The sequence below is a fragment of the Oxyura jamaicensis genome, chromosome 3 (assembly GCF_011077185.1).
Source record: "Oxyura jamaicensis isolate SHBP4307 breed ruddy duck chromosome 3, BPBGC_Ojam_1.0, whole genome shotgun sequence".
In the NCBI taxonomy this organism is placed as follows: Eukaryota; Metazoa; Chordata; class Aves; order Anseriformes; family Anatidae; genus Oxyura; species Oxyura jamaicensis.
The window spans coordinates 57,636,485-57,662,969 of record NC_048895.1 but is presented as its reverse complement, the minus strand read 5'-3'; the positions used below and the strand labels follow the sequence as shown (position 1 = coordinate 57,662,969).

The 26,485-nt window shown below is 43.8% G+C and overlaps 1 protein-coding gene across 13 annotated transcripts in view; it reads right to left on the bottom strand.

The window, feature by feature from the left end:
• Window positions 1–26,485, bottom strand: part of NHSL1 (NHS like 1) — a 169,003-nt gene that overhangs the window by 35,922 nt on the left and 106,596 nt on the right. For 12 of the 13 annotated variants that reach the window (XM_035321042.1, XM_035321043.1, XM_035321044.1 and 9 more), the window contains exons 2-3: window positions 15,259–15,411; window positions 525–652 (exon numbers count right to left, since the gene is read on the bottom strand). In XM_035321042.1, the coding sequence (XP_035176933.1) occupies window positions 525–652; window positions 15,259–15,411 (281 nt within the window). Of the gene's footprint in view, window positions 1–524; window positions 653–15,258; window positions 15,412–17,189; window positions 17,617–26,485 lie in introns of those variants that run through there. The other variant, XM_035321050.1, reaches the window with a different exon arrangement.

Below are 26,485 nucleotides of genomic sequence, written 5' to 3'. Positions count from 1 at the left end.
CATGAACATGAAGCAAACTGAAACAGAGAAGGTAAACCCAGCTTATTGGGCCATCTTTCATTCTTCTGGATGCCTTTACACAAGCAGTTTGATCCAATAGGACAAAGCCTCTACCTGATGAAACTGCCTGTCTATATTAGAAAAGCAATTCAAAGCGTGCATGTGCTGCTATTTCAGAGTGAGTACGCTGATGGCTGGTTAATAGCTCTTCCTGGTACTTGAATATAAACACATACTAGTTTCAAAACAGTTACCCTTACTGGGCTCTCCCCCCAGAACACTAACAAACTCATTCTGCCTCTCACATCTTTATCATGTCATATGATGACTTTACATAAGTGCATTAGTAGAACTGGGATTTTTAAGAGACTAGGGAAGTGAGAGGACCTAATACCACTGTAATTCAAAAGAACAAGCATCTTCACAACCTTCTAGAAATCCCACCTTATTTGAATAATAATAATGCAGGCACTTAAACTTCAGCAGACATATATTCTTTCCATTACTTTGCCCCCCACCATTACCTTTTGTTCAATTTCTTCATAATCATCCTGGTAACTTCCACAGATTGCACTGGAGGATGAGGAGAAGGTGGGGCCCTGAGAGTAATACTGAGAGCTCCGGTAGCCATCCCTCCGCAGCTTGTCACACTCTGCCAAAAGACAGGGAAAGAGGAAAACAATGTATTACCAGAGCCACCCCCATTTACACTTCGTGTACAATGCACTTACAAACGTACATTTTACTGACAGTATTTACCATGCATTAGCATTGTCTGTCCCAAGTAATGAAACACAAAGTTGCATTTCTCATTTTTTTATCTATATTGTCACCTCTCTGTATGTATTATGTATGTATGCCCACACATAGCGTGTATACACGTGGCTTTTATTTAAATCAAGAGATGGGAAGAGCTTTGGAAAGAGGACAGAAATTGATTTATTTGTTGTTTTTTTTTGTTTTTTTTTTTTTTAAGTGAGATCTGGCTCGGTATCTTGACAGATGGCAGCATCTTGCAGGATGGGAGACGGAAGCATGCGGGTAACACCAGGGTCTCATTTGCCAGGCCGGTAGACACCCATTATGCGCTTTGCACTTGAAATGATGATGTTGCTTGCTACTCAAGCACCATCTGCTAAATAACTTTGGCACTGACCACTTGTCTTGTCTTTGTGCCTGCAGAATAGACCATTTATTGTGATTTTGGAGAAGAGGAATGTGAAGCACAGGGATCTCAAAGTCTCATGTCACTGCAGAGCTCGCTTAAGTTTATAGCCAAGGAGTATTCAAAGTTCAGGAAGAATTCAGAACAAACGTGCATGCCCGCTCAACACAGCCAAAATACCAGTCAGCACCTCATCCCCCACCAAGCTTTCCATAACCATCCTCCCGTCTCCTAATTGATATTCAGTGCGACTGTGCTAAAGAACAACAGACGCCAGAGCATAAGGAAAAAATAAATGTTCAAGATGCGGCAACCAAACTCATCAGCCCAGTCAAACTGTTAATTTTCCATTTCCAGAGACAGATATCTGAATCTGTTGAAAGGTAAGAAAAGCAAAAAGAAAAATAAGTATTTGTTACATTTCTATCTAAGGAACTGAAATTTCTGCACAATATATAGGCATAACACAAAGTGCTTTTGTCATCACTTGCTGGAGAAAGATTTTCTGTGACTGTGTCATCTGTCTCCCTACCTTGATCTTTTTAATACCTCTTAAAATGGAAAATATGCAATGTTTATATTGAGGGAAACATTTTATAGGCTTCTGCTTGCCAAATGATTAACCGGAGTTATGACTTGCACCTTCAGCATACATTTTCTCTGTTACATCCATATGCTTCTGAGACCAAGATCTGTAGGACTCCACAGTGGTGGTTTAACTGACCTCGAGCAACCACAGCTCTGTGATGATTAATCAAGGTGGATTTCCCTGCATGTACATATGCACAAGTGTGTAAGTATGCAATTTGATAATTAGCTATTTCCACTGGAGCCAGACATATGTCCTGGCCTATTGCATGCTTCAGCATGGGGTCAAAAAGGGCTGTATGGCATGAACCTGTCACTGCTCCCTCAGTTCAAGGACCACAGCTGGTGGTGGTGGTGGGTTCTGAGACCCCGATGAATTGCTGGGCACAATCACAGCTGGGCAGCAAAGGGTCAGTAACCCTGCTTACCTGTCTGGCATGTGTGAGCACGTTGACACCGCATGCATCTGGCAAACAGCTGCCGTGCTTCAGAGGGAGGCGAGAAAAGACTGCCAGCAAGGGCGGTAAAACAAATTCTTCCAACACCTCAAACCTGGCATTGGATCAGCAAGACCCAGCTCTTAGTGTGCTCACAAGTGTGAGCACCCTGAGAGGCTGGTTTGTTGGTTTGAGCTACAAAGCAGCAGTGGTAAGGGGGCTGGGGCAGGACGAAATGGCACGAAGACTTGCATCAACTTGCAGCAGGGGCTAATGCACTGAGCTGTCAACTTCGGCACCGCAAGTTTTACCTTCAGATCAGTCACTCATCACCACAAACCAACACGAAGGAAACCTAAGAGGTACATGGAAGTGAAGTTATTTTTCCTCTCACTGCTGGGATGAGGCCTCGGGTCCTTACTGACCACTTCTGCGACTCTCCAACACCAGGCATCACTGGATGGATGCCCCAAGAGCCACCGGCTTTTATGGAGAATGCTCTGGTATTAGCTGCTTAACCTTACTTATTCTCTTAACCAAGGCGATTAAAATGATGAATAGTGTACTGCATGAGGCCCAAAAGAGCTCCCTGAACTACTGAGGAAGACAACACGGAATGTCTCAAGACCACAGCAAGTTCAACAAGTGAACTGACAATAAAACAGTTTATCAAGCTTTCAACCTGTGCTAGTCCACAACACAAGATCCAAGTAACTTCAGAAACTACTGCAGTGATGTGGCTGCAGAAGCCAAGAGAATTGCTGCAGGTTGCTGAAACACACCACCAGAAAGGTGACTTGTCCCAAAGAATAGCTTTTTTATTTATTTAGTGTCACAGTGCATTTCACAGCACAGCAAGAAACACATGCTCGAGGCAGCACCTAAGGCCAGCAAACCTCATCAGAAGTTTCAGGCAGGTATCTTTTACTTCACTTTGCAACAGCCCAGAAGTACAACACGAGGTCCATCAATCAGTGCAGCTAATTGAAGCTATTGTCACTGCCACACCAAGGGTAGTATCTTCAATCTGAAAACTGTGCTAGCTGGGGAGCACACATGCCATCCAATCGTTCTCATAAGGTGCACATGGTCTTCTGTAAGCAATCAGCTTTCTATTTTGCAGCTAAAGGTTTTATATTTTTATATATGTATATTTATATATGTATATATAACCTGGAAGAAATACTCTAAGAAAAGTTTCAGACATGGATCCTTTTTCCCAGAGGAGCAATACCTTGTCCTAGTCCCACAGCCCCATTATGCAAAGAGAGAAGCACTAAACACAGAGTTAGTGAAAATATAAATATGCATGTTACTTCGGAGATGTCTGAACAGGTAACAAAAGCAGAGAATCAGTTGTTTATTAATTATCTTTGGTTTTAAGAATGTGACAGTACATTAGTGCTAGCTGAGCCAGGAATATGCACAGTCTTGCAACCTGTGGCAGGGCTGCCATCACTCACATGATCCAATACACAAAAATGTGTACAGGCTTTCCATAATTTCTGCCTAAAAACTGCGAGGGCAAAACATGGGAGACTGCATCAGGCAGGACACAAATAGCAGTTCCTGAGGATATATCTGCCTGAGATCAACTCAGCATCACATGCACAGCAAGCTCAAAATATGCCCTGTATGCTGCATTATCATGCACGGATCTGAACTGAACTGTGCAATAATACTATTGTGCCCCAGATGAACTGGTTTTGTTACACAAACAGTGGCCATTTGCCCAGGAGGACTAGGAAAGGCCTCTGCCTTGGCAACTGCAACGGGTGGCTGCACTGGGTGGTGCCATGGCATGAAGGCTGAACTACATCCCTGTTTCTTCCCCTTCACTAGCTTCTGGGGCTAAGTGCAGAAGGGTGCTGTGCACAGACTTCTGCTGCCTTTCAAGTGTTCTTCTGACTAGGTAGAGTTTAAAGTTAGTTCTTGTCCTTTTCCTTCTATACCGGTGCTAGATTAAATGTCAAAACTTCTGTATTATAAATATTGCTTTAAAATGACTGTAGTCGTATTATGTTATAATTTATCCCCACTTATGTGACTAAATTAAACCTTCCCTAGAGAAGAAAATTTTGCCTGAGGTTGAGTTTTGCTGTTCACAGGGTGGTTTTAGTTAGGCATGAAGAAAGTGTGTGGGAAATGTGGTTTAAAACCTTTTAAAGACTCCCTCATCACTGTCACAGTTGTTAGAGCATGGTAGATAGGATATTCAGGGGATGCATGACAGGAGAAAATGTGTTAAAGCTGTCAGTGCCCATACCATTACATCTGAGTTGCTGCCATATAATCAACCCCTTGTATGTCTGCTCGGCGTTTCATTACTGCAGAGTTCACTAAATCCCGGTATAAGACACCAGCACGTTAGGGATGCTTCTCACCAACAACACGTGAGCTAATTGCAGTTCTCTCTTCCAAAACGGGCAATTTGCAGGCAATATAGCAGAGTGCAATCCTGCACAAAGAATTTGAACCATGAACACTGGATTCAGTGCAGTTGTGCAGCTTAGCGAGCGTTATTAATTCTTATGTTTTACTATTTTTGGCAATACTTCTGTAGGGCAAGGTCTGAAGGTCAGTCTCCAGCTGAATAACTCAAACTCTCCACGTAAACCCTTGAGGCCTCTGTGGCATGCGGTCAAGCCAAGGGCACAAAATACCACCAAGGCCTCTCAATCCTGAAGATCTCTTCAATTTACACTAGGAACTCACATTTAATTCCGTATGACCCTGAGCTGATAACACACAGTAGCAAGTCTAGCATACGTGAGCTCTTTACTGCTTTTCAAACAATTTGAAACCATGTTCTTACATGAGAATTTGAGTCACAAATCACCTGAGTGAACAGAAGGCACAGCTCAGACACCTCATCCATTCGTTTGACATGGTATTACTGTGGAAAACCAGGATTAACATATATCTTGTCTGCTCAGTCAGACACACACAGTGTATTGCTCCATGATGCAAGAAAGACTGGGTTTTCTGGGAGAGGACTGGATGTGCTGGGCCTTTTCCTCTCCTTTGGTAACATTTCATACTGGCAGAAATTTTCCACAAAAACTAGTCACATTATCTTGGAAGTTTACACAAAGCAAAATGCACTGCCCTGTCAGCAACAGAACTGGCCAGAGGAAGACAGCTTCTGAAAACAACCATAATGTATCTATAAAATTATTTTTTATTGTAACTCTTCAAAGCCGAATGCCATGTTTTCAGAGGCTTCTTCAGAAAACTGCTCTTCTGGCAGCTGGGTGAAAGGCCTGAGCCCTCCCTGCGTGGCACAGCCCCAGCCATAGCGCAGGGCCGCAGCTTCCTGCCACCACAGCCAGGCCGGTCCCCGATGCCTCAGGCCTGAACTCGTAGCTGTCACTTACTAAATTAGTCCTAATGAGATTACGCGTGTAAATACGGCTCACGTGACTGTTGCAGGATCAGGCCATAAGCTCTGTAGGTGTCTACATCCACACGAACACACGTGCTGTCACAATTAAAGAGTTTAACGAAAATAAATCCACCTGTCTGCGTTTCTAAGTGTTTATTAGCAACCACTGTTGTCTTGAACATTAAACTAACATGATATTCACAATGTACAGATATGGCATCAAAGTTATTCAGACATCTAAATAGCTCTGACTTGCCTGAAGTAAGTAGCTATGTAGGTAGTCGTTGGTTGGGCTGAGTGATAAAAGCCTGAAAGAAGGACAGAACAGCCCAGAAACACCTGAGCTTGCCTCATGCCCAAGGAAGAGGGCCTGGGGACCAGTTGCTAAAAAGCCAAAGAGAAGGCGCTGGATGGATCGGGGTAGTTTCATGGAGAAGGAATGCCCCAAGCACCCAGCTGCAGGAACGGGAAGGCCGTGGCGCGGTGCGGAGGGCCAACGGGGAGCAGGCAGCATGCGCTCCGTGTGCCTTCGCACCCCTTGGGGTTGTCCCATGTAAGCAAGGGCAACAAGCGACACGCTGACAGCTGCGCCTGCATGCCTGAAAAATTAACTCCACTACATTTCAGGGTGACTTCTTGGCAGAGCCCTTCATGTTGTAACTTGTGCTTTGTAGTGGGTGGGTTTTTTGTTTTTTTGTACTGGAGAGAGGTTACTATCTGCAAGAGTCAGCTAAACTGTCACCTACAGAAACAAATCTGCTGACTAGCGTATTAAAATACATTTATCCATTCACTGCACATATCACTGGAAAACTACTCCCTCCAGTCAGATTTTTTTTTCCTTTTTTGCTTTAGGCATTGCAGCCATTCCCTTCTTCTGTAAATACACACAAACCTCCTTCCTCTAAGTCAACTACAAACACTGTCTTATAAATACAGACAGACTACAATACACCCTACGTTTGTCTTACACAAGTACACTTTTCCAAGAGAGTGAAAAGTGTCTTGTGGAAGCAAACTTTTAAAAATAACACATGACTTTATATATCACACTGCTCTTTAATAAACACAGCAATGTAATATATCACTGCTTTCTGTTTTAGAAGAACTTTTCAAGTTGATAAATAATTGCATGTAAGTTTAATTTACTTCAGGCACGTTTTGAATTTGTTTTTCCAGTTGAGGTGAGAAAACTAAGACCTCACGGGTTTGTGAGGGACAGGACCGGGTGTCAGAAGACCTGGCTTCCAGACACGGGATTGCTGCTGTCCAAGCGAATCCCCTCAGGTTTAGATCCAGGCAAGAACTGTACATCCATAGACAGACTTGACATGCATCTAAATTTCACAGATGTACCTCCTAAATTCAGAGTCGTAGAGGGTATCTACCCTCTGCCTGCAGCACATGGGTATATTGAGGCACCCTGGGATAAGGCCAGATAAGGAAGAACCCGAGCTGCCTTAATTCATGTCCTCTCCACACAAGTAACAACCAGCGCCTGGTACAACACTGCAGACATCTCTCTCACATGGAGCCGAAGAATGTAACAAGGATTTCAGCATCTCCACTTCTGAGGACTGTGTGCTTGTTATCCAATGGTTGCTTAAAGTAAAATGTCTGAAAGGACTTTTCAGTAGATAGGATTTAAAATTATTTAAGGGTGAGATGAGCACCAGCCAAATACCCAGCTTACTGGTGGCATGCTCCATTAGGCAAAAAGGCTGCTGCCTTAATTATAACGGGCACAGCTACGTTCTGTGGGGGACTGGTCACACCAGTGTTATACTGGAACATACTCTACCAAACTGGGTCCCCTTTGGAGGGTGTAGCTGCCTCCCTGCCTACTTCCTGAACTGCAGCATGACAGGGACAAGGATTCTGGACTACATGTGAAGCCCAGTTAATAGGAAATTTCAGGAGGTAACTTTTAAAATAAAGAGCTTGCTGAGAATGATCTGTCCTGGAACTGTAATTAAAATGAGACGCCCTAGTTCAAAGGTCTTTTCTGGTTAGTAAAGTTAGTAGTCTCTGGCTTTCACTCTTGGCCTCTTTATGTGTCCCTCTTTTACAAACCAGTGATAAGAATGCACAACTCTCTTTGCGTGGATGAAACAGGTTGTATAAATGTAGAGCTGTACAAAAGCAATCTGGTTTTCGACAAAGATCTCATGCTAAATATGACTTCAGAAAAACAGCTCAGTTTAATTCCAATGTAGCATCTATTTTTGTCCATAAATCTAAATGAGGCAGACAGCTTGCCTCTACTACTTTATATTCCTCCCAAAAGTTCATTCAGCTTGGATCAAATCCCATTTCTCTTAAATGTATAAATCCCCATATCATCTGCAGAACTTGACTATCACAGGGAGTGCTTCTGTATCAAAGCTTTAAAATATGCTGTAAAGCCACAGCAACGATGCACTTGTGTATCAACTGAACTGTGACCAATTCTAACTGTAAAGCAAGTTCATGAACTTCAGCTGTGATATATCCAGTGTGCTGGTTTGTTCAGACTCCCGTTTTAATGGGTCAGGAATTTCAACAGATATATACTACCATGCCAGATCAGCTGAAAAAAAATTCCACTTAACAGTTCTATCTAGATGCTTTGGCTAATAGCAGCATTTGCCAGTCCATCTACCTTCCCTATTATTCACCTCTCTTTCCCCAAAATAGAATTTGATAGTGCTATTTCTAGATTTGTATTTTTACAGAATCACAGAATGGCTGAGGTTGGCAGGGACCTCTGGAGGCCATCTGGTCCAACCCTCTACTCAGGCAGGAACAGCCAGAGGGGGTTGCCCAGGAGCACACCCATATGGTGGCTTTTGAAGATCTCCACGGAGCGAGACTCCACCACCTCTCTGTGTAATCTGTGCCAGTGCTCTGTCACCTGCACAGTACAGAAGTACTGCCTGATGTTCATATGCGACATGCGACCTCCTGTGCTCCCATTTGTGCTCATGGCCTCTTGCCCTGGCACAAGCCAACACTGAAAAGAGCCTGGCTCCATATACATACAAGTACATATACAAAAGCATGAAACAACCCCAGAGACAATCGACATTGGTACCCGACTTCTTTCACAAGTGTTGTATGAAGCTGCAGGCTTTAAACCTATTGCCAAAAGTTAATTATTTATTGCAAGGCCTTCTTATTTGTTGAGTAAAAAGAAAGCCTACCAGGTCTACCAGGCTTTTCCAAGACTTGAACCCTCTTGCACAAGTGCCCAAGCCCAGCTTCACAGGTAGGTTTAATGAGAGATACCATGCTAAGTTCCCAGAAACAAAGATGTTTTGGGCTCCACAGGATGAAGATAACCCTAGTGGAGCCTTCTCCTGCAATGGAGAAGTCTGCTGAATGGATACTTCAAATAAATCTAACTGAAAGCGATCAAATGTACCTATGTTAGGTCTATCCTCTCCAATGCACAAGTACCCTGTTTTACACTGGGAAGGGTGTCCTAACACGACAGCAGGCCACCCAGTCAGGCTGGGAAGCCCACCCCTCCAGCCCAGCCTCCCCAGGCTGCTTCAGGGCTCAGCTGTGTAAATGCACAAGGATGGGGCATGAAGTGCAACATTTAAGTAAAGGAAGCATGCAGTTCGATTTTTTTTTTCCAAGAGTCCAGATCAGGTGCAAGCCTTTAATAAGGATCCAAATTAAAAGGACCGCTGAAATGTGAAAATACTTCTAGAGTTTTAAGTAAATACAAACATTCTGATCAGTTCTTTATTTCTTTTTATGAGGCTTTTCAAAGACAAATAAATGTAATCCCACCCGTAGCTCCCCAGGTGGTCGGTATGACTTAGCCATACAGAAAACATATCTAAAGGCACCAAAATGCAACAGCCATTACAGATTATATTTGTTAACAAGCTGTCATTGGGGAGTGCTCAAAATAGTTATCACCGTTTGTCTTGAGTTAATTTAAATTTCTGCATGAGTGTTATACCACTACATTTACTGGTGACAAGATGTCTTAAGTTTAACAGTTTCTATTTGCTTCCTTTTGCATGTTTGATGCTGGCATTAAAAAACATTATCTACACTTTTTCTCTGGCATTTTTATGGATATTTGTTATTTCTTAAGACTACTGAACATAGATGATATAAAAATACAAAGGGAATTTCTGATGTTTTTTCTCCTAGGACACTTAATATTCAACTTAAAGCTACCTAAAATGCAGCAAACAAGCATTTAGAACAACCCATTCTAGGAGAAGGAGGAGAAGGAGAAAGCACAAAGTGTAAATCAGCTGAAAGTCTGATATTGCTTGTGATGGAAGTTGCTTACCTACCACTGAAATAATTAAACCAGACAGTAACACTTCAAATTTATTCTCTCCACTAAAGGCACAGATTGGAAACTGGGTGAGGTTCAATAATCTTTCAGCCAAATCTTCCTACTGACTCTGACTTCCATCAGAAAATACTAAGAAAACATATTAATCTGGTTTAAGAAAATATTATCATTAGTGTTTTGAAACAAATTTTAGACTTCTTAACCCTTTTACTAGAAATGCTTTCACTTCATCATGTACGTATGTCACCATGCAATCAATCTACGTTTAACAACCCTGTATGTTTTTATACACTCAACACTGCACTACATAACTAAACCTAAAAATAGGGAATATAAATCCTCCCAAGTAACTCATTTTTTTCAGCACAAGAGCAGCATTCTCACACATGAACTGTAGACTCCCAGTCAAATTCTGCTTAGTTTTCATTTGAATGTTCTTTTTTAAAAACAAATCTTTTTTTTCGCCCCCCTTAAACTCCTTGTTAGAAAGGGTGGCTAGAGTATGATGGAGCCTGGCCAAAACCATCAACAGATGTACTGTGAATTAATTCAGAAACCGTAAAAAAAAAGAAAGGGTACATGGACGGAACCACTGGCACTAACTTGACTGGTGAAACTAAAATAATTAGAAATAAGTTGATTTCTCTTTCTCTCTCTCTCTTTTTTTTTTTTTTCTTTTTTTTTACTACTCCAAGGCCTTTCCAGAAAATATGGTCCACCCCTAGCCTTTAATGGTCTTTTATTTCATTACGGTTTCCATTTGCTATGGAACTCACATCTTGATATCCCTCTGCACCTGAACTAGACCAGTGGTTCCCCACTACTTTGCAGCTCTTTAATGAAACATAAGATTATTTTAAGTCCATAATCTTCTCAGCAGGATTATTGACTAGTAGGGCTGACCCTAATATTGCTCATCTGAGCAGTGATCTGGCAGATGCCCTCAGAAGACAAAGGGTAAACACGTACCTGTCTGGAGGGTCTTGCAGCAAGACATAATAGAGGCTTTATGAGTAACTACTTAAATCCGGTTTTATTTGACAATGCTAACCAGATGCCTCCTGGAAAACAAATCAAGTGTTCCAATCACTGCTGCTTAAATACATTCCTTGAATTTGGCCAACAAAGCTAAACAGAAGCCACTCTCAGCCAAATCCAGCTCTTCTGAAGATGAGATAATAAATGAATCATCACAGACGTTGGAACAACAAGCCCTATACCATATACGTAGTTTGAATCAACACAATTACGCCAGGGGGAAAAAGGCACAAAGTACAGACACTTGTGCAAGAAGCCTCTGCAGCTATAGTTTGAAAAAATAGTATGAAAGCATATCCAACTATTCACACTGTTTACAGGTATAAATTTCTCAGTACGTATCTTCCACCTTAACCCACCAGAAATGACAGCCAGTCCAAGCAATAAACAGCAGTGTGCACCAGAACATTGTCCCTGACCTGCAACTTGAACCGAGCAGAGTTCTTCACAAGACCCTTGAGGAACAGGCCATCGGCTGAGAGTCTGATCTCTCAGGACCCTGCAGTGCCAATTACTGGAACTGGAAGACAGCTGCCCCTTGGAAATCAGGCCGTATATGCTCACTGCCTCCTAACACTCCAGCTTAGTTATATCCACATTTCGTAGAGAGCACAGGATAGTTCAAAAAAAATAAAGAGCAAAGCAAGTTCAGGTGAGCAACTGGACTACGCTTCAGACCATGATCCTTTAAGTACTACAATGCTGCAGAGCAACAAGACAGACCTGTCAGTGCGCACGGACAGGGGCTGTTTTATGGTGCCACCATCCTGACTCTGGTTGAACACCCACTTAACCTCCTGGCCTCACAGGCCAAAAACGCTGTAGAATACACTGCAGTAAGTGTACACAGCGGACTCTCAATGCCAGTCCAACCACTCTGTAGACATCGGCAACACAAGGCTAAAAAAGTCAAGCAGTCCTTCAGCCTTGGAAGCTGAAGGCACACAGTGCAAAGAGGTAGTTTTGGGGTCCGGACACCATGCAAAGCCTTAGCTCTTTCTCACCACCCATCTTCTTCACCTCCCATTTCCCCTGCTCCCCAGGAGGACACAGTGACACAGAGCACAGAGCCACACAAAACTCCTCAAGGGCCAATATCGTGTTGTTCCCACCTGAACATTTGTGTCCTGGGAACAGAAGGTGACCGTGGAAGCATGAGCAAGAGCCCACTTCAAGCAGGCTCTCAGGAAAGGCCTGTTAGCACAGCTTGGCCCTGAGGGTGGGGGAAACAGGTGCCTTGGACGGCCCACACTGGACATCCAGCGTGTCACCCCATCTGCTCCACGGGGCGATCCAAGATCCTGGCTGCTTCCCCAGAGAAAGGGAGAGCCTGTTTTATCCACTGGAAACAAAACATTTAAAATAACGGGAGCTACCACCACCAGCAAAGAACTGCATCATTTAGTAAACTGCCTTTTAAATCATATTGCAACGGTACCATGACAATGAAGTGCAGCCCAATTTGCTCTTCTGCTCTAGCAGCCAAGCCATTGAGACTTTAAAGTGACATTAAAGATTTTCATTCAAAATTGGTGTCTAGTAGTCATGCAGCATGGTCCCTTGATTTTAAAAGAGAAAAAAGTCTAGTTCATAGGTACAAAAATCCAACAGAATCCCTCCATGTAACATCTATGATCACAAGCTGCATGAAATTTCACAGTGCAATAAGCAGAGGACATTTCAATATATAGAAATATATATATTATAAAGTAATAAATTGCACAAAAAAATAAAGAAAAGTATCTTTCTCCTCCTCCAAATGCAACACTGCTTCTGCTATGAAGAGTACGCTGATATCACAGATCAGATAGCACTTGGTGGTTGTTGGTTTTTTTCCCCTGAAAATTAGGTTGTTTGTTTTTAGCTTCACCCATGCTGTCAAAATTTGCTGACTTTTTAAAATTGTACCAGCACAAATAGGTTTGACCTCCCATTTTTTTAAAAGCTATTCAGGATTTTATCTGATTAGTATTAGGTGGGTGAATCTAGATGGATAAGAACACCTTAACAGAAAGGAATATCTTGCCTGAATTATTTTGAAAAAAATATACATTCCATATCTTTAGAGGTGGTTTAAATGAACGTTATGCTCTACAAGTAAATTACTATTGGTAACACAAGTTTTATACTTAACTTCTCTCATTCACCGGGGCAGCAATGAATGCAGTAACAAAATAGTAGCCTGCAATCAACTTGCTATGGACCATTACTTTTCCTTCCAGCCTTCTGTGCTATAATCACATAGCAGTAGGCAATTTACTTCCTATCCATTAAGCAGCTTTGAAAAAAATTGTCTTTTCTGAAATAGCAGGTGGAAAAATAGTTCAGTAGTAGTCACAACTACACAACAATTTCTACAATGCCTCTATGCTAAATGAACTCAACTCTGGGCAGAGAACTTTTAACCTAAGCCACCAAATGTGCTCAGGAAAACTGGTGTCCTCCTGATTTCACAATGCTTGTTGAAGAGTAAAGCTGATAGAACTTCAGGCAATGCCTCTCTTACTGCTCAGAGCCCCTGCAGGCAGTAATGAAATTACTGAAAATGATGTTAAATTCATGCTGTAGCTACCGAGGACAGCTACAGGCCACAGTGAGGAACTGTTTGTAAGGAAGAAACGGCCAGGGAAAGAGCTTGAGGTAAAAAGTAATTAAATAAGTAAGAGTGGAGTTTTGTTGACTATGTCAGCAGCTGGAGGTCTACTGAAGGCATCACAGTGGTTTTCTTTCTCTCAATTACTTCCCTGAAAGCATGAAATTTCATTAACAAGGAGTCCCACGTCATGCGTATACACAAGTTTTATTTACCACAAAAGTCTAATTGGTAAATTGTAGTAGTAGTGAATAGTGGTGTCTTTTTGTTTGTTTTGTTTTGTTTTTTAATAAAGAGAAGCAGCTCTAGAGAAAAGTTCCAGCAGATAGAATTAACTTTAGGTGTGTAAGCTGGGGGAAGCAGCATGTGATAATCCGTTCCATACAAATATATTAGATATAAATTTATTGAAATAGAAGATGCAGTGGTTACTTTTCCAATAAAACACAAGAAAATCAGAAGTGCATTTTAGCCTGTGGATTTTTCTTTGATAATGGAACCAAGCAGAGAATAGAAAAATATATGAACAAATAGTTAAGGCTTACAAAGCGCTAACTATAACAGTATTATTTTAATCTAAACCAGGCAAATAGTTTTGTTTTTTTTTTTTGAAAGAACTGGTAAGTGTGCCTGTAAGGGAACAGTAAACATTTCAAGGCTAAAGCACTGAACAAATGTATTAATCCAATATAAGTACAGAGGAACACACAGGCTATCATCTGAGCCATGTGTGAGCTAATAACCCTGGCTGTCAAGACTACCCTATTAAATGATAATGAAAGGTACCTAGTAAGAGATGGTGAAAATCAATTAACTGGAGAAACAGCAAGAGAAATAAAACATGACAGCCAAACACTTCTCCACTCAAGACATAAAAAATCAAGTTTTATGCATGTTTAAAAAGCAGAAATGCAGTATTAAACAAACAAAAATATACCACTCTTTTAAATCAAGTTAACTCTGTGAGGTTTCAAGTGCCTGTGGTTCCTGCTGAAAGAAAAAGGGACTCAAAATAAGCTGTCCCTTTGCAGGTTAACCCCCTTTGCAAAATAAGCAATGTACAGAAAACCCTTTAACAATTTCCAGAACACGGACAATACGCTGTAATTTCAAGCTCTTCTTTTGGCCCAGAAACAGCTGTTCCACAGTCCTCTCTGCATGCTGCCTGCCCACTGCACTAACACAACTCAATGCATGCCACACTAGAGTGTATGGGTATACCCTGAGTACTAGGGGCAGAAATTGGTCCTCAGAAAAACTCTGCACCCTTCTGCAAGAAAGCAGTTATACTACTGAAAGAGTCTTTGTGAGTGCCCTGTTCTCCGTTTCCCTTCTCTGCCCTCCACACCTTTTCCAACTTTTCACAAAGATCCATGCTCCCAGAAATGACACTGTGCAGCAACAAAAGGAGTCGCTGAATGACATACTTCTGATTTGGTTCTTAAACACAGACATGGAGTAATTCAGGACTTACTGAAATGGAAGGCACCGTTTTTGAAGACTAAATGGGAATGGCCAAAACCCACCAGGTTTTCTATTTTTCCACTCTTGAGTGCTCTACCAGGTAACAGACTTCCTTGTTTCTCAGTAGCGGAAGTGTTTTCCCTTTATCTCTACTGGTAAACACCACTCAGTGTTCCAGATGTGCTGTAGCCAAACCTAACAAGTTTCTTCTGAAGCCTATAACTTGGATTGCAAAAACCACCATCCCTTTAGGATACATTAGTGTGTGTAGCAGCATCTTACCTCTCAGTACTGACTTGAGGTTCAGCTTGGCTTGTCGGTGCAGGTCCTCCACACAAGGTGGTCTTGAGGAAGGCAGGAACACATTTTCCTGCTGGTGCCACGGAGCAGTGTAATGGACAGTCCATCTGCTCTCTTCATCTAAGTTGGAAACAGCTGCAGAGAGAGAGAAAAAGAAGGAAACTAAATGCTACTGTAGGTAGCTGTGGCATATAATCCCGTATGTCAGTTTGCCATGCATCCTCTTGAAACCAACACGATTGTTTTCATAGAATCATAGAATTGTTTTTTACTACAAATAGATAGTTTTTCACCATAGACTTAGGTCCACTATAGTCTACAGTCCAAATGCTCTCTGGAACCTCACTTCCATGACAGTTTAAAAGCCCTCCTCTCATTTCTAGTCAAAATGCATTCTCCTGTGGTGTGTAGAAACACCTTTCTCTCCTCCTGCATTTGTATTTGCTGATGCATTTACTGTGAACTTGCAACTGTTTGCCCCCTCTAGCTCCTAGTCTTGGGAGATGAAATCAGTTTTCCTGTCCCCTGATGCTGCCAGGAGCTTCCCCTTGCTCAAGGGTGACCCTGAGAATGTGACAGTTGTCATGAGAGATTACGACAGGTTCATTTGTACTGTGAAACAACCTTCTCTGACCTCACACACATACAAACCAGGAAGCAAAATTCAGCTGAAGCCAACAAATCAGCTACTTCACATTTCCACGAGTGAAAAGCAGGTTTGGACAGCAGTAACTCACTGGGGAAATAACTACTTGGAGCAGGAGAGCACTAAAAAGGGGTTGCACTGGCCACATCTTCCCTGCCAGTATACACACAAAAGTAACATGCTGACGCTGCTCAAGTTCAAAGTTCCCTACAGACAGTCAGTAATGAATCAGCCAAAGCACATAAGTCTAAGATTTGTTTATCATTTATGCCTCCCGAGAGACAGCCATTACCTTTCGTTTAAAGTTTATCATCAATAAAAACTTTTACAGTTGAATGGCCATATCCCTCCGCCCCGCAATAAACAGGAAAAGGGCAGTTGGGGGTCATATTTTATGATCCCCCAGGCACCGTTTGGCTCGCGGCCAGCAAGCTGCATATCCTTGCTCAGCTCTCCAAAGCAGGAAAAAAAAGAAGAGAAGAAAAAGCCACTGCAGCTGTGCTGCCTCCCAGGCACCTGCTCTGCTGGCTCGGCCCCAGTGATGTGCTGCCCTTCCTACCAGCTCTGCATCTTCCCTTGTTTCCACGCCGCAGGTGGATGTGCGCGGCTCGCTGCCCGCAGCATCCTTGCTGAAGTTTGTGCCGTGCCTCTGGGGTAGTAGAGGAGGTGCGTCAGGAAGCAACACCGAGGCAACAGCCTCCTGTCACCTGAAAAAGGGCTCTTCCCCCAACACCACAGCCCATTCACCGGGATCAGTTCAGAGGAAATAATCTGTACGCATCAAAGAACATAGTTGTGAAGCTTAAGGCATACCTACGACAGAGTGCTCAGTGCCTGTGCTGTCCTAAAAGGACTGGGGGACAGTGGGAGGTTCTCAGATAAATTTCCTCACTTTTTTTCAGGGACTTCTGAGAAGCTTTCTGAAGAATGCCTATCGCTCTCCTCACCTTCAGGATGCCTTGGTCCCGCACCCCGTCCCCTTGCACTGGCTGCAGTAAGGGACAGCCACAGCCTGTCTGTGCCTGCTCTTGCTAACTAGAGGCTAACCAGCCCCATTGCAACCCGGAGCTGGCAGGTGGATCACACCGCACCCGCAGAAGGGCAGAGGAGGTGGCAGTGGCACAGCAGCCCATGGCAGCCGTCCCAGGCCATTTCCCCACATCCTCAATGGGGTGGCAGCAGCGCCGTAGGGCAGCACGAAACCCTGAGCTGCACTCCCCTGCCGGGCTCCTTCCCCGAAGGACAGCAAGCACACACGGCTACTTACTCTTTCTCTTGAAAAGTTTCACGAGAGATGTAAGCTTTTTGTTGATGAAAACCACCATTTTCAAGGTGTTTGGCTGCGATCCTGGAGTTTAAATCCCATAAAAAGTCGGAGGTGCGGGAAGGTGAGCGCTTCTCAGCCTGGTCCTGCTCAGCCCCCGTGCTCCAGGTTTCTCTCCTCCAGCCTTCTCCCTTTTACTCCCCTTCAACCACAACTTTACACCTCCCTACTGGTGCACAAAACCCCTGACAAGCCCTTCGCCCAAATTTCTCCCCCTCAGATGCAATCCAGCCGGCTTACGACCTCCAGCCTCAACACACAAAATGTGAGGAGGAAAATAAATAATAAAAAAATAATAATAATAATGAATCCCCAGCCCCTAATTGCCATTCACACTGGCCCAGGCCCACGGCTCCCTGGCTGACGGCGCAGTGTGTCTGCCCGACCCTGCCACCTCCAGCAAGGGCCAAGCCCAGCGCTCTGCTGGCCACAGCCCCAGCGGGGCGGGGAAGGGAAGGGAGAAAAAGGGAGGGGAAAGGAGAGGAGGGGAAGGGCAGCCGCTCCCCCCCCGCCCCTCGGCCCCGCAGTGTCTCCCCCTCCAGACACGCTGCCCTCCCCCTGGCCCCAGGCAATCGCAGTGGCTGCAGCAGCCCGGTCATTTCACATATTGGATTTCATTCAGCAGCGCTCCCAATTTATTCTTATTAGCGTCAACCCGGACCAGATACACGGAAAATAAAATCAAGTTATTTCTGGCTAATGGAGAACCTGTTATTCGTCAAATGAAGCTCGTGCACAGAGATGAAACAGCCCAACTTTTTGCCGTGCATGTTATATCCCCACGCCCTAAAAAATAAATAAGTATCAAGGTCCACGGCTGTCCTTCCTAGGAAGGAACTGCAATTTTGCAGCAGTTAAAGGGAAAATGCTAAGCAGCGAGTCAATGTGCTCAGCAGGGCATGCCCTTCGCACTGTTAAGACTCAAGAAGCCAGCCCTGCCTCACAAAGCAAGCTTAGGAAACTGCCTCGCGTTAACAATGCAAAGGATTTTTTCCTCAGGAAGGAGAAAAATGCCAGCAGCGGGGGCCTCAGCCTGACCCCAGAGCTGCAGCAGGACCCGGCCCCTGCAGCATAAAAAGCAGATGCTCCGCAGGATCTTCGCTCCAAGTTTCACCACACCGCCGATACTCAGTGCCACGCAGAAAAGTGCACAAGCGAAGTGCCCCCATCAGTGTCTGAACACACTGCTACTGGTATTTTATCAGTATTTTCCAGTTCCACAGAATTGGCACCAAAACTGCCAGGACTTTCCAGCAGCTGCTGGTCCAAGAGACCTTCTGATGGGCTCACCTGTGCCAAAGGGACAGAAGACCCCCACACCATGGCAGCGTGGTGGGCAAGGCACCTCTGCTTCTGCACTGCTCCCCATCAAGCATCTTACACAAATAAAATGACCCTGATACCAAAACTGTGGCAACACAGTGACTGCTCATTCAGGTATCACCGTTTCACACAGCAAAGACTTGAAATTGTCACCTTCTGACGTGTAGGCCTCGACCTAAAGAAAGTGGATACTGCCGTTCAGGAGGAACACGCTTTGCACAGTGCCACAGAAATTATAAACAAACGTTCAGGTGACAGTTTAAATGTCATCTTCTAAAAACAAGCTCCAAGCCAGGAACCTAAGGTACCGTTGGTATGCGCTACAAACTGGGCTACCCGAGTTGTTAGCTGCTGCAGGCCTTGCAAGTCACCCGATATAAGGACTTTTGTGATGTTTGATGTGACACATCTGGCAATGCTCTTTAGTATTTAAAAAAGTCTCACACACACAAACATCCCCCTTAGCACTTCACCATTACACATTCATCATTAAAACCCTGTTAGGTGGGCACTTGGTGGACACACTCTGGGGTGAGCCCAGCATGACTCCAGCAGCGCTGCCACCCACAAGCACACGCAGAAGGTGGTAACTCGGTTTTTAGTGTGGTGTTGACCTTTTTTAGGATGTAGGAAGTGCTTTTCCCAGTGGGAAGAGGAATTACTGTGCATTTGCACAGGAGAAGGTGACGCTTTCAAGCTTGGCCAGGGGCACAGGTTGATCCTGAGGCCTCTCTGTCATCTCATGGTGGCTCACGAGCCGCAGGCAGCAGGTGCCACCCCCTTTTCAGGATCAGGTCCCGTCCCTGGTGTTCTGCCATCTTCCTGGCTACTTTGGATGGCTTGTGAAACTCCTCCCTTTTTCACCATGGGCTGCAAAGTGTCCCAAGTCCAGGGTTGCTCATTGTTATTGGATCCTCCCCCAGCCCGAAGCATTTCTCCTTCCTGAAAACAAGCGCTTGATGGCTGTCGTCAAGCCCTGATCTCCATCATGGAGGCACAGTTATTCAAAACCAGTAACAAACAATCCATAAATGATGGCTGCCTTTCACCCTCCCTTCACTTTCCCTGTGGTCATGCTGATAAGGTGGCCAGACATCAAAAATCAGTGCCAAGAGGGGATGCCTCAAGGAACATGCATCTGCATCTCTCAGAGCCTGCAGCGGGTCTGCAATAACCCCAAACTCATCTTCACTGGAGACAAACCCAGTGGCTTCCATGAAATTCAGTATGTTGTATTAACCCATTTTTTAAAAAATATTTTGCATGGCCCAAAAACTGCCAACACAACTGGCTCTGGTGGTAGCTCTCCTAGAGCTGAAAGTGTGAAGTAAGTGTGCTTCTCTAAAGGTTGTCTTTTCCACATTGAGAAGGAAAAGATGGGACAGTTTGAAAAAATCCATGTTGTAGTCACTACTCATACAGACAAAGGCCTTTAGCCTCCAACTTTGCCAATCCAGCAGTCAACGCCCACACCCCCAGAAACACCACCACCACCAAACTAAAACTACCTTGGTGTAAAAACTTCTGAAATGTTCACGTTGGCTAAGAGCAGCACAGGCAGCAGGTGTGCGCATGCTGCAGTATCGGTTCTTTACGAGCCTGGCTGGTAGTAGGCTGGTGAGGCCATGCTCCGTGGCACACTTACGAGTTCACCTTGGAGGAGTTAATATTAACCCGCTGCCTCAGCTCCCACATCCTCGGAAACAGGGGTGAGGCTGATTTGCCACCTCACACGGATACTGCCACAAGCAATGAAGAAAATAAATAAACGAAATGAATAAAAAATAAATAAAATGAATAAAGAAGTTTTTCCACAAATTTTCATGCAGGAGGGATGAGCCCAACGCACATACCAACTTCATGGAATGAATGGAGCATTAAACCACTAACAGATGTATCACCGCCTTGAAAACTAAACTTTAAGCGGTAAGCCCTAGCAATTTTATTTAGACAATGGAAAAATCTTCCACTAAGCAGCTGCATAGCATTGTTAAGGTTTTAAGAGAGAGGAAAAAAAAGAGAAAATGTGTAACTGAACCAGGAACTGCATGGCAAGAGCTCTTCCAGTGAGTCTTGATGCAATAACCAAAAGGGAAAGTTAAAGTGTTGCAAAGCAGATGGAATCAACACAATGAATCAATGCGTTTGCTTTTCACCGATCTCAGTCACTCGCTTGAAATAAAATTTCAAATCAAAATCAGCTCACATGAGGCTGCAGAGGAAGAAGCCTTGGGCAAGGCCATTGTTTTTTTAACAGCCATGCTGCCTTAAAAACTGTACCTGTACTTCTACTTGGGACTTCTGTCATTAGGAAAACGAACACGAAGCACCTGCGATAAGAAACACTGAATGTAGCTGTGTTCAGGCTCCGGCCACCTTCACCCATGCCTCTGAGCACTTGCTGGTATTTAAATGGATTCAAACCCACCCCTGCGGACCACAGGAATTAATAATTTATGATTGCAAGTTTTTTTTTCCCCTCCTTTCAGAGCCAATCACGTCTGGCCATCTCCTGGCATTTTTCAGGAGAACAAAAGTGCTCCCCCCACAAAGGCCACCCGTCCCAAGCGGCGAGGCACTCAGCTGCCCTCCTCTCTCCAAGCCAGGCCATTCACAATGGCTTCTTTCAAGGCACCCTCGGCCTGGGTGAAGCACGATACTTCCCCAGCTACTAGGAAATCGCAATTCATTAGACCTGCGATCAGAATGAAGAGGAGGAGGAGAATGCACGGGGGAGAGGGAACAAAGGACGAGAAGTATTTTATCCGAAAGCCACCACAAAAGAAAAGAGGGACCCCTGGCCCAGTGAACTCACGGGGAAGCACCAAGCCTGTCTCCACACAGGCAATTACCGGGCAGGTATTGCCTTAAAGAGAGTCCCTTCATTTATTCATCCCACGGGGGATTACAGCTCCAGGCTCTGGCCAGGGGGCTGCCTGGCGGGGGAAGAGAGGGGAAGATGAGACGGAAAGGAGAAGCGGCACAACATAAGCCAGAGAGGACAGAAAAGCAGCAGGCGGATTGATCTGATGATCCTATTTAGGTCACAGCACAATAAAGCTAATTCTTTCCTTTTGCAATTCAAAACATCTTGCCACAGATCCTCTATCATGCAAACGCATCACCAGAGAGAATAGGGAGAATTTCGAGCTGCATGCAGACAAAGCAGCAGCTTTGCTCAGGTAGAGCATCTCCTGACACACTGTACCTGCAGACAGAACAGATAACGTTTAGTGAATGTGCAGTTTGGTTGAATGTCTTTGTTTTAAATTGCAGGACACAAGCCTTTGGCCATTCCCGAACTCCGGCGAATTCAGCTCCCAGACGAATCCTTTGCTCTCTCCATAGGGAGACCCTTTTAACATTCCACCTGGAAATACTGGGATTTTAAATTCCAAATCCACCTTAACACTCCTGTGCTATGGCTTATCCTGAAGAACTGATCAAAAGCGGCTGCAGCAAATCTCTGCATAATCTTACTTTTGTTTGCCCTAAAAATGCACCATGGCAAAGACAGTCCTCTTCTGCCTTCGGGATGAGGGGAAAAAAAAACACATCATGTGGGCAAGTTTGCTTAAGTTTTCTCATTTATTCATCCTGTGGGACTCAATGAAACCAACAAAACCAGACTGCAAACCCACTGTTGCTGGACTTCTGTCCCACACTGTCTCCTTGCTCGGTCTGTAATTCCGTCTTTGGCAGCTGTGCCCTTGTGGATCCCCACTAATATCCAACAGACATCTTAAATTAATCTCAGTCTGCATTCTCTTTGGGGGTGTCCTGAAGGGGACACATTCCCTGCTCATTTCACTTATATAAAGGTCATAGAAAGAATTCTTGAAGCATAACTCAGCCTCCCCTCCCAACATTGCTCTTTGGGATACTTTTAGTTACATATGGATTATTCTGGTACAAGGAGTTAGCAAATTTTTTTTTTCTTTTTTTCTTTCTTTTTTTTTTTTTTTCCCCTAAGCTCCAAGACACTTTCTCTCAAAATTAGGCTGGTACGTCCTGTGGTTTGCTGAGAACTTTGCAATCTGTAAATTAAAATAAAATGAAATCCTTGAAAACTACCAGCCTTCAGACAATTCCATACCTGTTAATGCAAAAATCAAGGAAGGCTCAGTCTGTCCCACATAGCAAATTGAAAAAAAGTTTTGCTTAGTTAGAAACTTTCAGTTACTTCCCCAAAGTAAGAAAAAGCTAAGGTTCACGAACTATAAATGGATGTCAGCAGTTATGACATTTGGCATTTTCCCCAAAGCCCTAAGACCTGACAAAATCTGAAAAGCTGGGCATGTTCCAATTAAATCATGGCACAAACTACCTTGAGAGACTATATTCTCCAGCCAATGCCAGGCATCAAGTCCATGCAACAGCCACCTAACCATTGTGCTGTTGCAGGACTCGGTGATCTGTTTGTTTCAAGCTGCTAAGCACACAATTGAGCCAACATCTGTACCACAGCATCTCCAGAGAATGTCTTTGGCTGCTCACATGCACATTCATCTCAGACACAATCCCATACCAATAGATTTCAAAAACAAATTTTAAAATGACCTTTGTGTAGTCAGCATCTTCTTATTAGACACTGTCAATAAAGCCTTGATAATGAAAGGATAGCTTCATAAATTCATACTGCTAATTGGCTGAACTTTCAAAATTTATAATGTGGATAACTTAAATTTTTATTACCACCTGTTTGATTAAAAGAGTCAGAGTTGCACACATCTTTGTTATTAATCATACCCAATCAAACATACCTCACCCCGTGCTGTGTTCAGTCAATATTAACAGCTGTAAAGCTGCATTTCATTTGATCACCAGACAAATGCATCTAGTAGTTTACATGATGCTACTGTGAAAAAGGTGTCTTACCACAAAACATCTTAAGGAAGGACCTGTGAGCACACCAACTATCAAGATTTTTAATTATCAGTAAATAAAAAGGTGGAGGCATTAAGTAAATACAGGCCTCACCATCTAATTCATCAAAAGATAATCCACAAAAAGATAAAAACTGGAAATTCTCTCTTCTCCTGAATTAGGTCTGATGTTTCCTGCCAGGAAGGGAAAGAAGTGCCCTATTTTTTATATGTTTTTTCCTCCAGGATCCCTACTGTAGATCCCTACGTTTTTTCTCATTTTAGAGAAACTAGTTATTCCCTACTTTGGCTGGAGAACGTCAGAAAAACTGAACAGTAAAGCTGTTACATCAAGGGGTGTAACACAGACCACTCAAAAATGAAAGATACCATTTTAATTGCTAAAATGTCATTTTTGCTATCTCCAATTTCCCTGCTCAGCATGACGTACAAACTATACAGAAGGCATTGGAGGGGAGAAGTCTAAGTATAAAACTTGAGACCGCTAACCGTAGTTGTAGAAATACTTCTGCCAATACTTTCTTTGTGTGTGAAAACCTTAGAGGACTAAGCAACAGCATCATCACCACCACTTCAACTCTAAGTAGATCACCCGCTGCACTACCTGACATGACTTCTTCAGAGCAACCTTTTCCAAGTGGTGAATTCTCGCTGGAATTCAGCTGAAAGTAGAGGCATGTGCCCAAATTTCAGTCCAACACTGCTTACACTAAAGCTACCAATTTATTTTTGAAAGATCTTCTAAACATGTCATCTTGCTACTATGAGATGCACTGCAACCGTGCAACTTCCAACACTTGATCAGAGACTGGAGACACTGCAAACAAATACGTAAACAACTACATGAAGTCTAAAACAAAACTGTGTGCAGAAATACCACGGGTTTTCCAGCCTAGACAATAACCTTGCAACAATCAACTGTCTTGCCCAGCTCTGCCATTCTTAAAACATACCAACATCTGTCATTAAGAAGACAGTGAGAAGGCAGCAAAGAAATACCAGTAGTTTACTACTGCTAAGCAAACAACTATAAACAAACCCTGGCATTTCAAGATAGTTGATAAATCTTCCATGTTTACCAGTGGCTGCATTTTAAAACTATACACAATGACCCCAATTCAACTTTGGGTTACAAATTTGTCCAGGGGATTGTTAATTGCTTACAGCTTGGGCTATTACAGAATTGGACCTGGACAGCATTTTGCATCACAGGTTATGGAGGAGAGAAGGGAAGCATGACTTTAAACACAGCTTGGAAGAAAGAGCCAGGTGAGAAACCTTTGAGAGATGCTTTCCCCAGGCTCCAGGGCAGGTCTGAACCCTGGAGGGGAGTACTTGATTTGAATGTAAAGGAGGAGGTGGGAGATCAATAACACAGTCAATGTGAATAAAGCTTACACCCTTGGGAAAATGAATCAATAAAACCACAGCTGTATTTTCCCAAAATTATTCTGCAGAATGTATTATGCATGAGAAGCCTCTTCCTTATTCCCATCCCTCTGGATAATGATAAAACCAGTTCTAGTCTTTCACATCTTTTAAGGACACTGCAATACACCACTAAACAAACTTCAATCCCAGTTTGATTTAGACAGACAGAAGCGCTGCCTAACACGATCTCTACTTTGCTACCGTGCCAGAAATCAGCTAACCTAATGCACACCAAAACTCAATTTACATTTTTGTTTTTAAACCACATCTGGTTTACATAAAATAGTTCCAGCTACAGCTGTTAAACATCTCTGAAGCAGTCCACGGTGTCTAATATTCTCTAAAGAGCATACACCCTACTCCAGGAATGAAGACATTCGAACACCGTGTTCATAAAAGCCCTGGAAATACTTCTTTTTATGTCACGGCAATCAGCATCCCACTCCTCTTCTGATTACTAAAACCCTAAGAGGACAAGGCAGCATCACAAACGGGAAAACACTTGCACTCACCTTCAGCTGCTGGACATAAAGGGGTGCCTTTTTCCCTGACGCTATCAATTATTTACCCTGACATCACTGCCACCATCTGCCAAGGAGCAGTGCGCTGCTCCTGCTCTGGCCGTGCCACCACGTTCCCAGCAAGCGCTGGACAAACAAAAGGACGGCCGGGCTGACTGAAAGCTGCTGCTGCTGCTGGAAAAAGCCACGAGGGATCGTTCAGCTGGGAGGGGTAGTAAACCTTCTTTGGAGACACTACCCAGCTGCAAGTTTAATGAGGAACAGATCACACAGGTGTAGAAAAACACTTTTATGAAACTGTCCATGCTTTCAGGCAATGGTAAGTGTGCTCAGGGAGGAGCATGACATTTTTAAATTTACAAGCAGGGAAGGGCCTTCGCAGCCCTTTGTGTTGAACTTCCCTGTTCTGAAAGCCCTTGTTGAAATGTCCAAGGACAGCTGACAAACAAATCAGAGCACTAAAGCCAAGGAGGAAGACAAGTTAGACTGCAGTCATCGTGGCTCAGACCAAAAATCAGATGACCAGGGAACAAGACCCTCAGGATGAGCAATGTGTGCCCACCGCAGTACCTACCGATTTTTCACCCTTCTCCATGGTTCAGTCTCCAGCGACACCAGCGATTCCTCCGAAGGGATCAGGATCTAGCAAGCAACCTAGGTTGCCGGTATATTGAAAACCAGTTTCCAAACAAAAGAGAGGAGCTGCAGCCTGAGAGCTACGAGCAGCGCTTTGGGGAATTCTGCCTTTAAATGAGTAATACTCAGCCCTCCGCATGCCTGCGTGTGCACAGGAGACATGCGGAGGCTGATTAAGTGCCGCTCGGCTGTGACTGCCCAAGTGGCATCATGGGGCTTCCTATTTATTCCCTGCCAGTGACTCCAGGTCAGAACCGGTCAGCTCACAAGTGAGATGCTGTGTGTGTAACTGCTGCAACCGCGAGCACCGCATGCAAACCTAAATTCAAGCTGTGTTTTTCCAATCATGCAGCATCCCCACAGTCCAGACCCCATTGCGGTGTATTACAACATCAATTGAGGTGTAATTGTGATGAGCCACTTAAAGTAATTTTCTGATGAA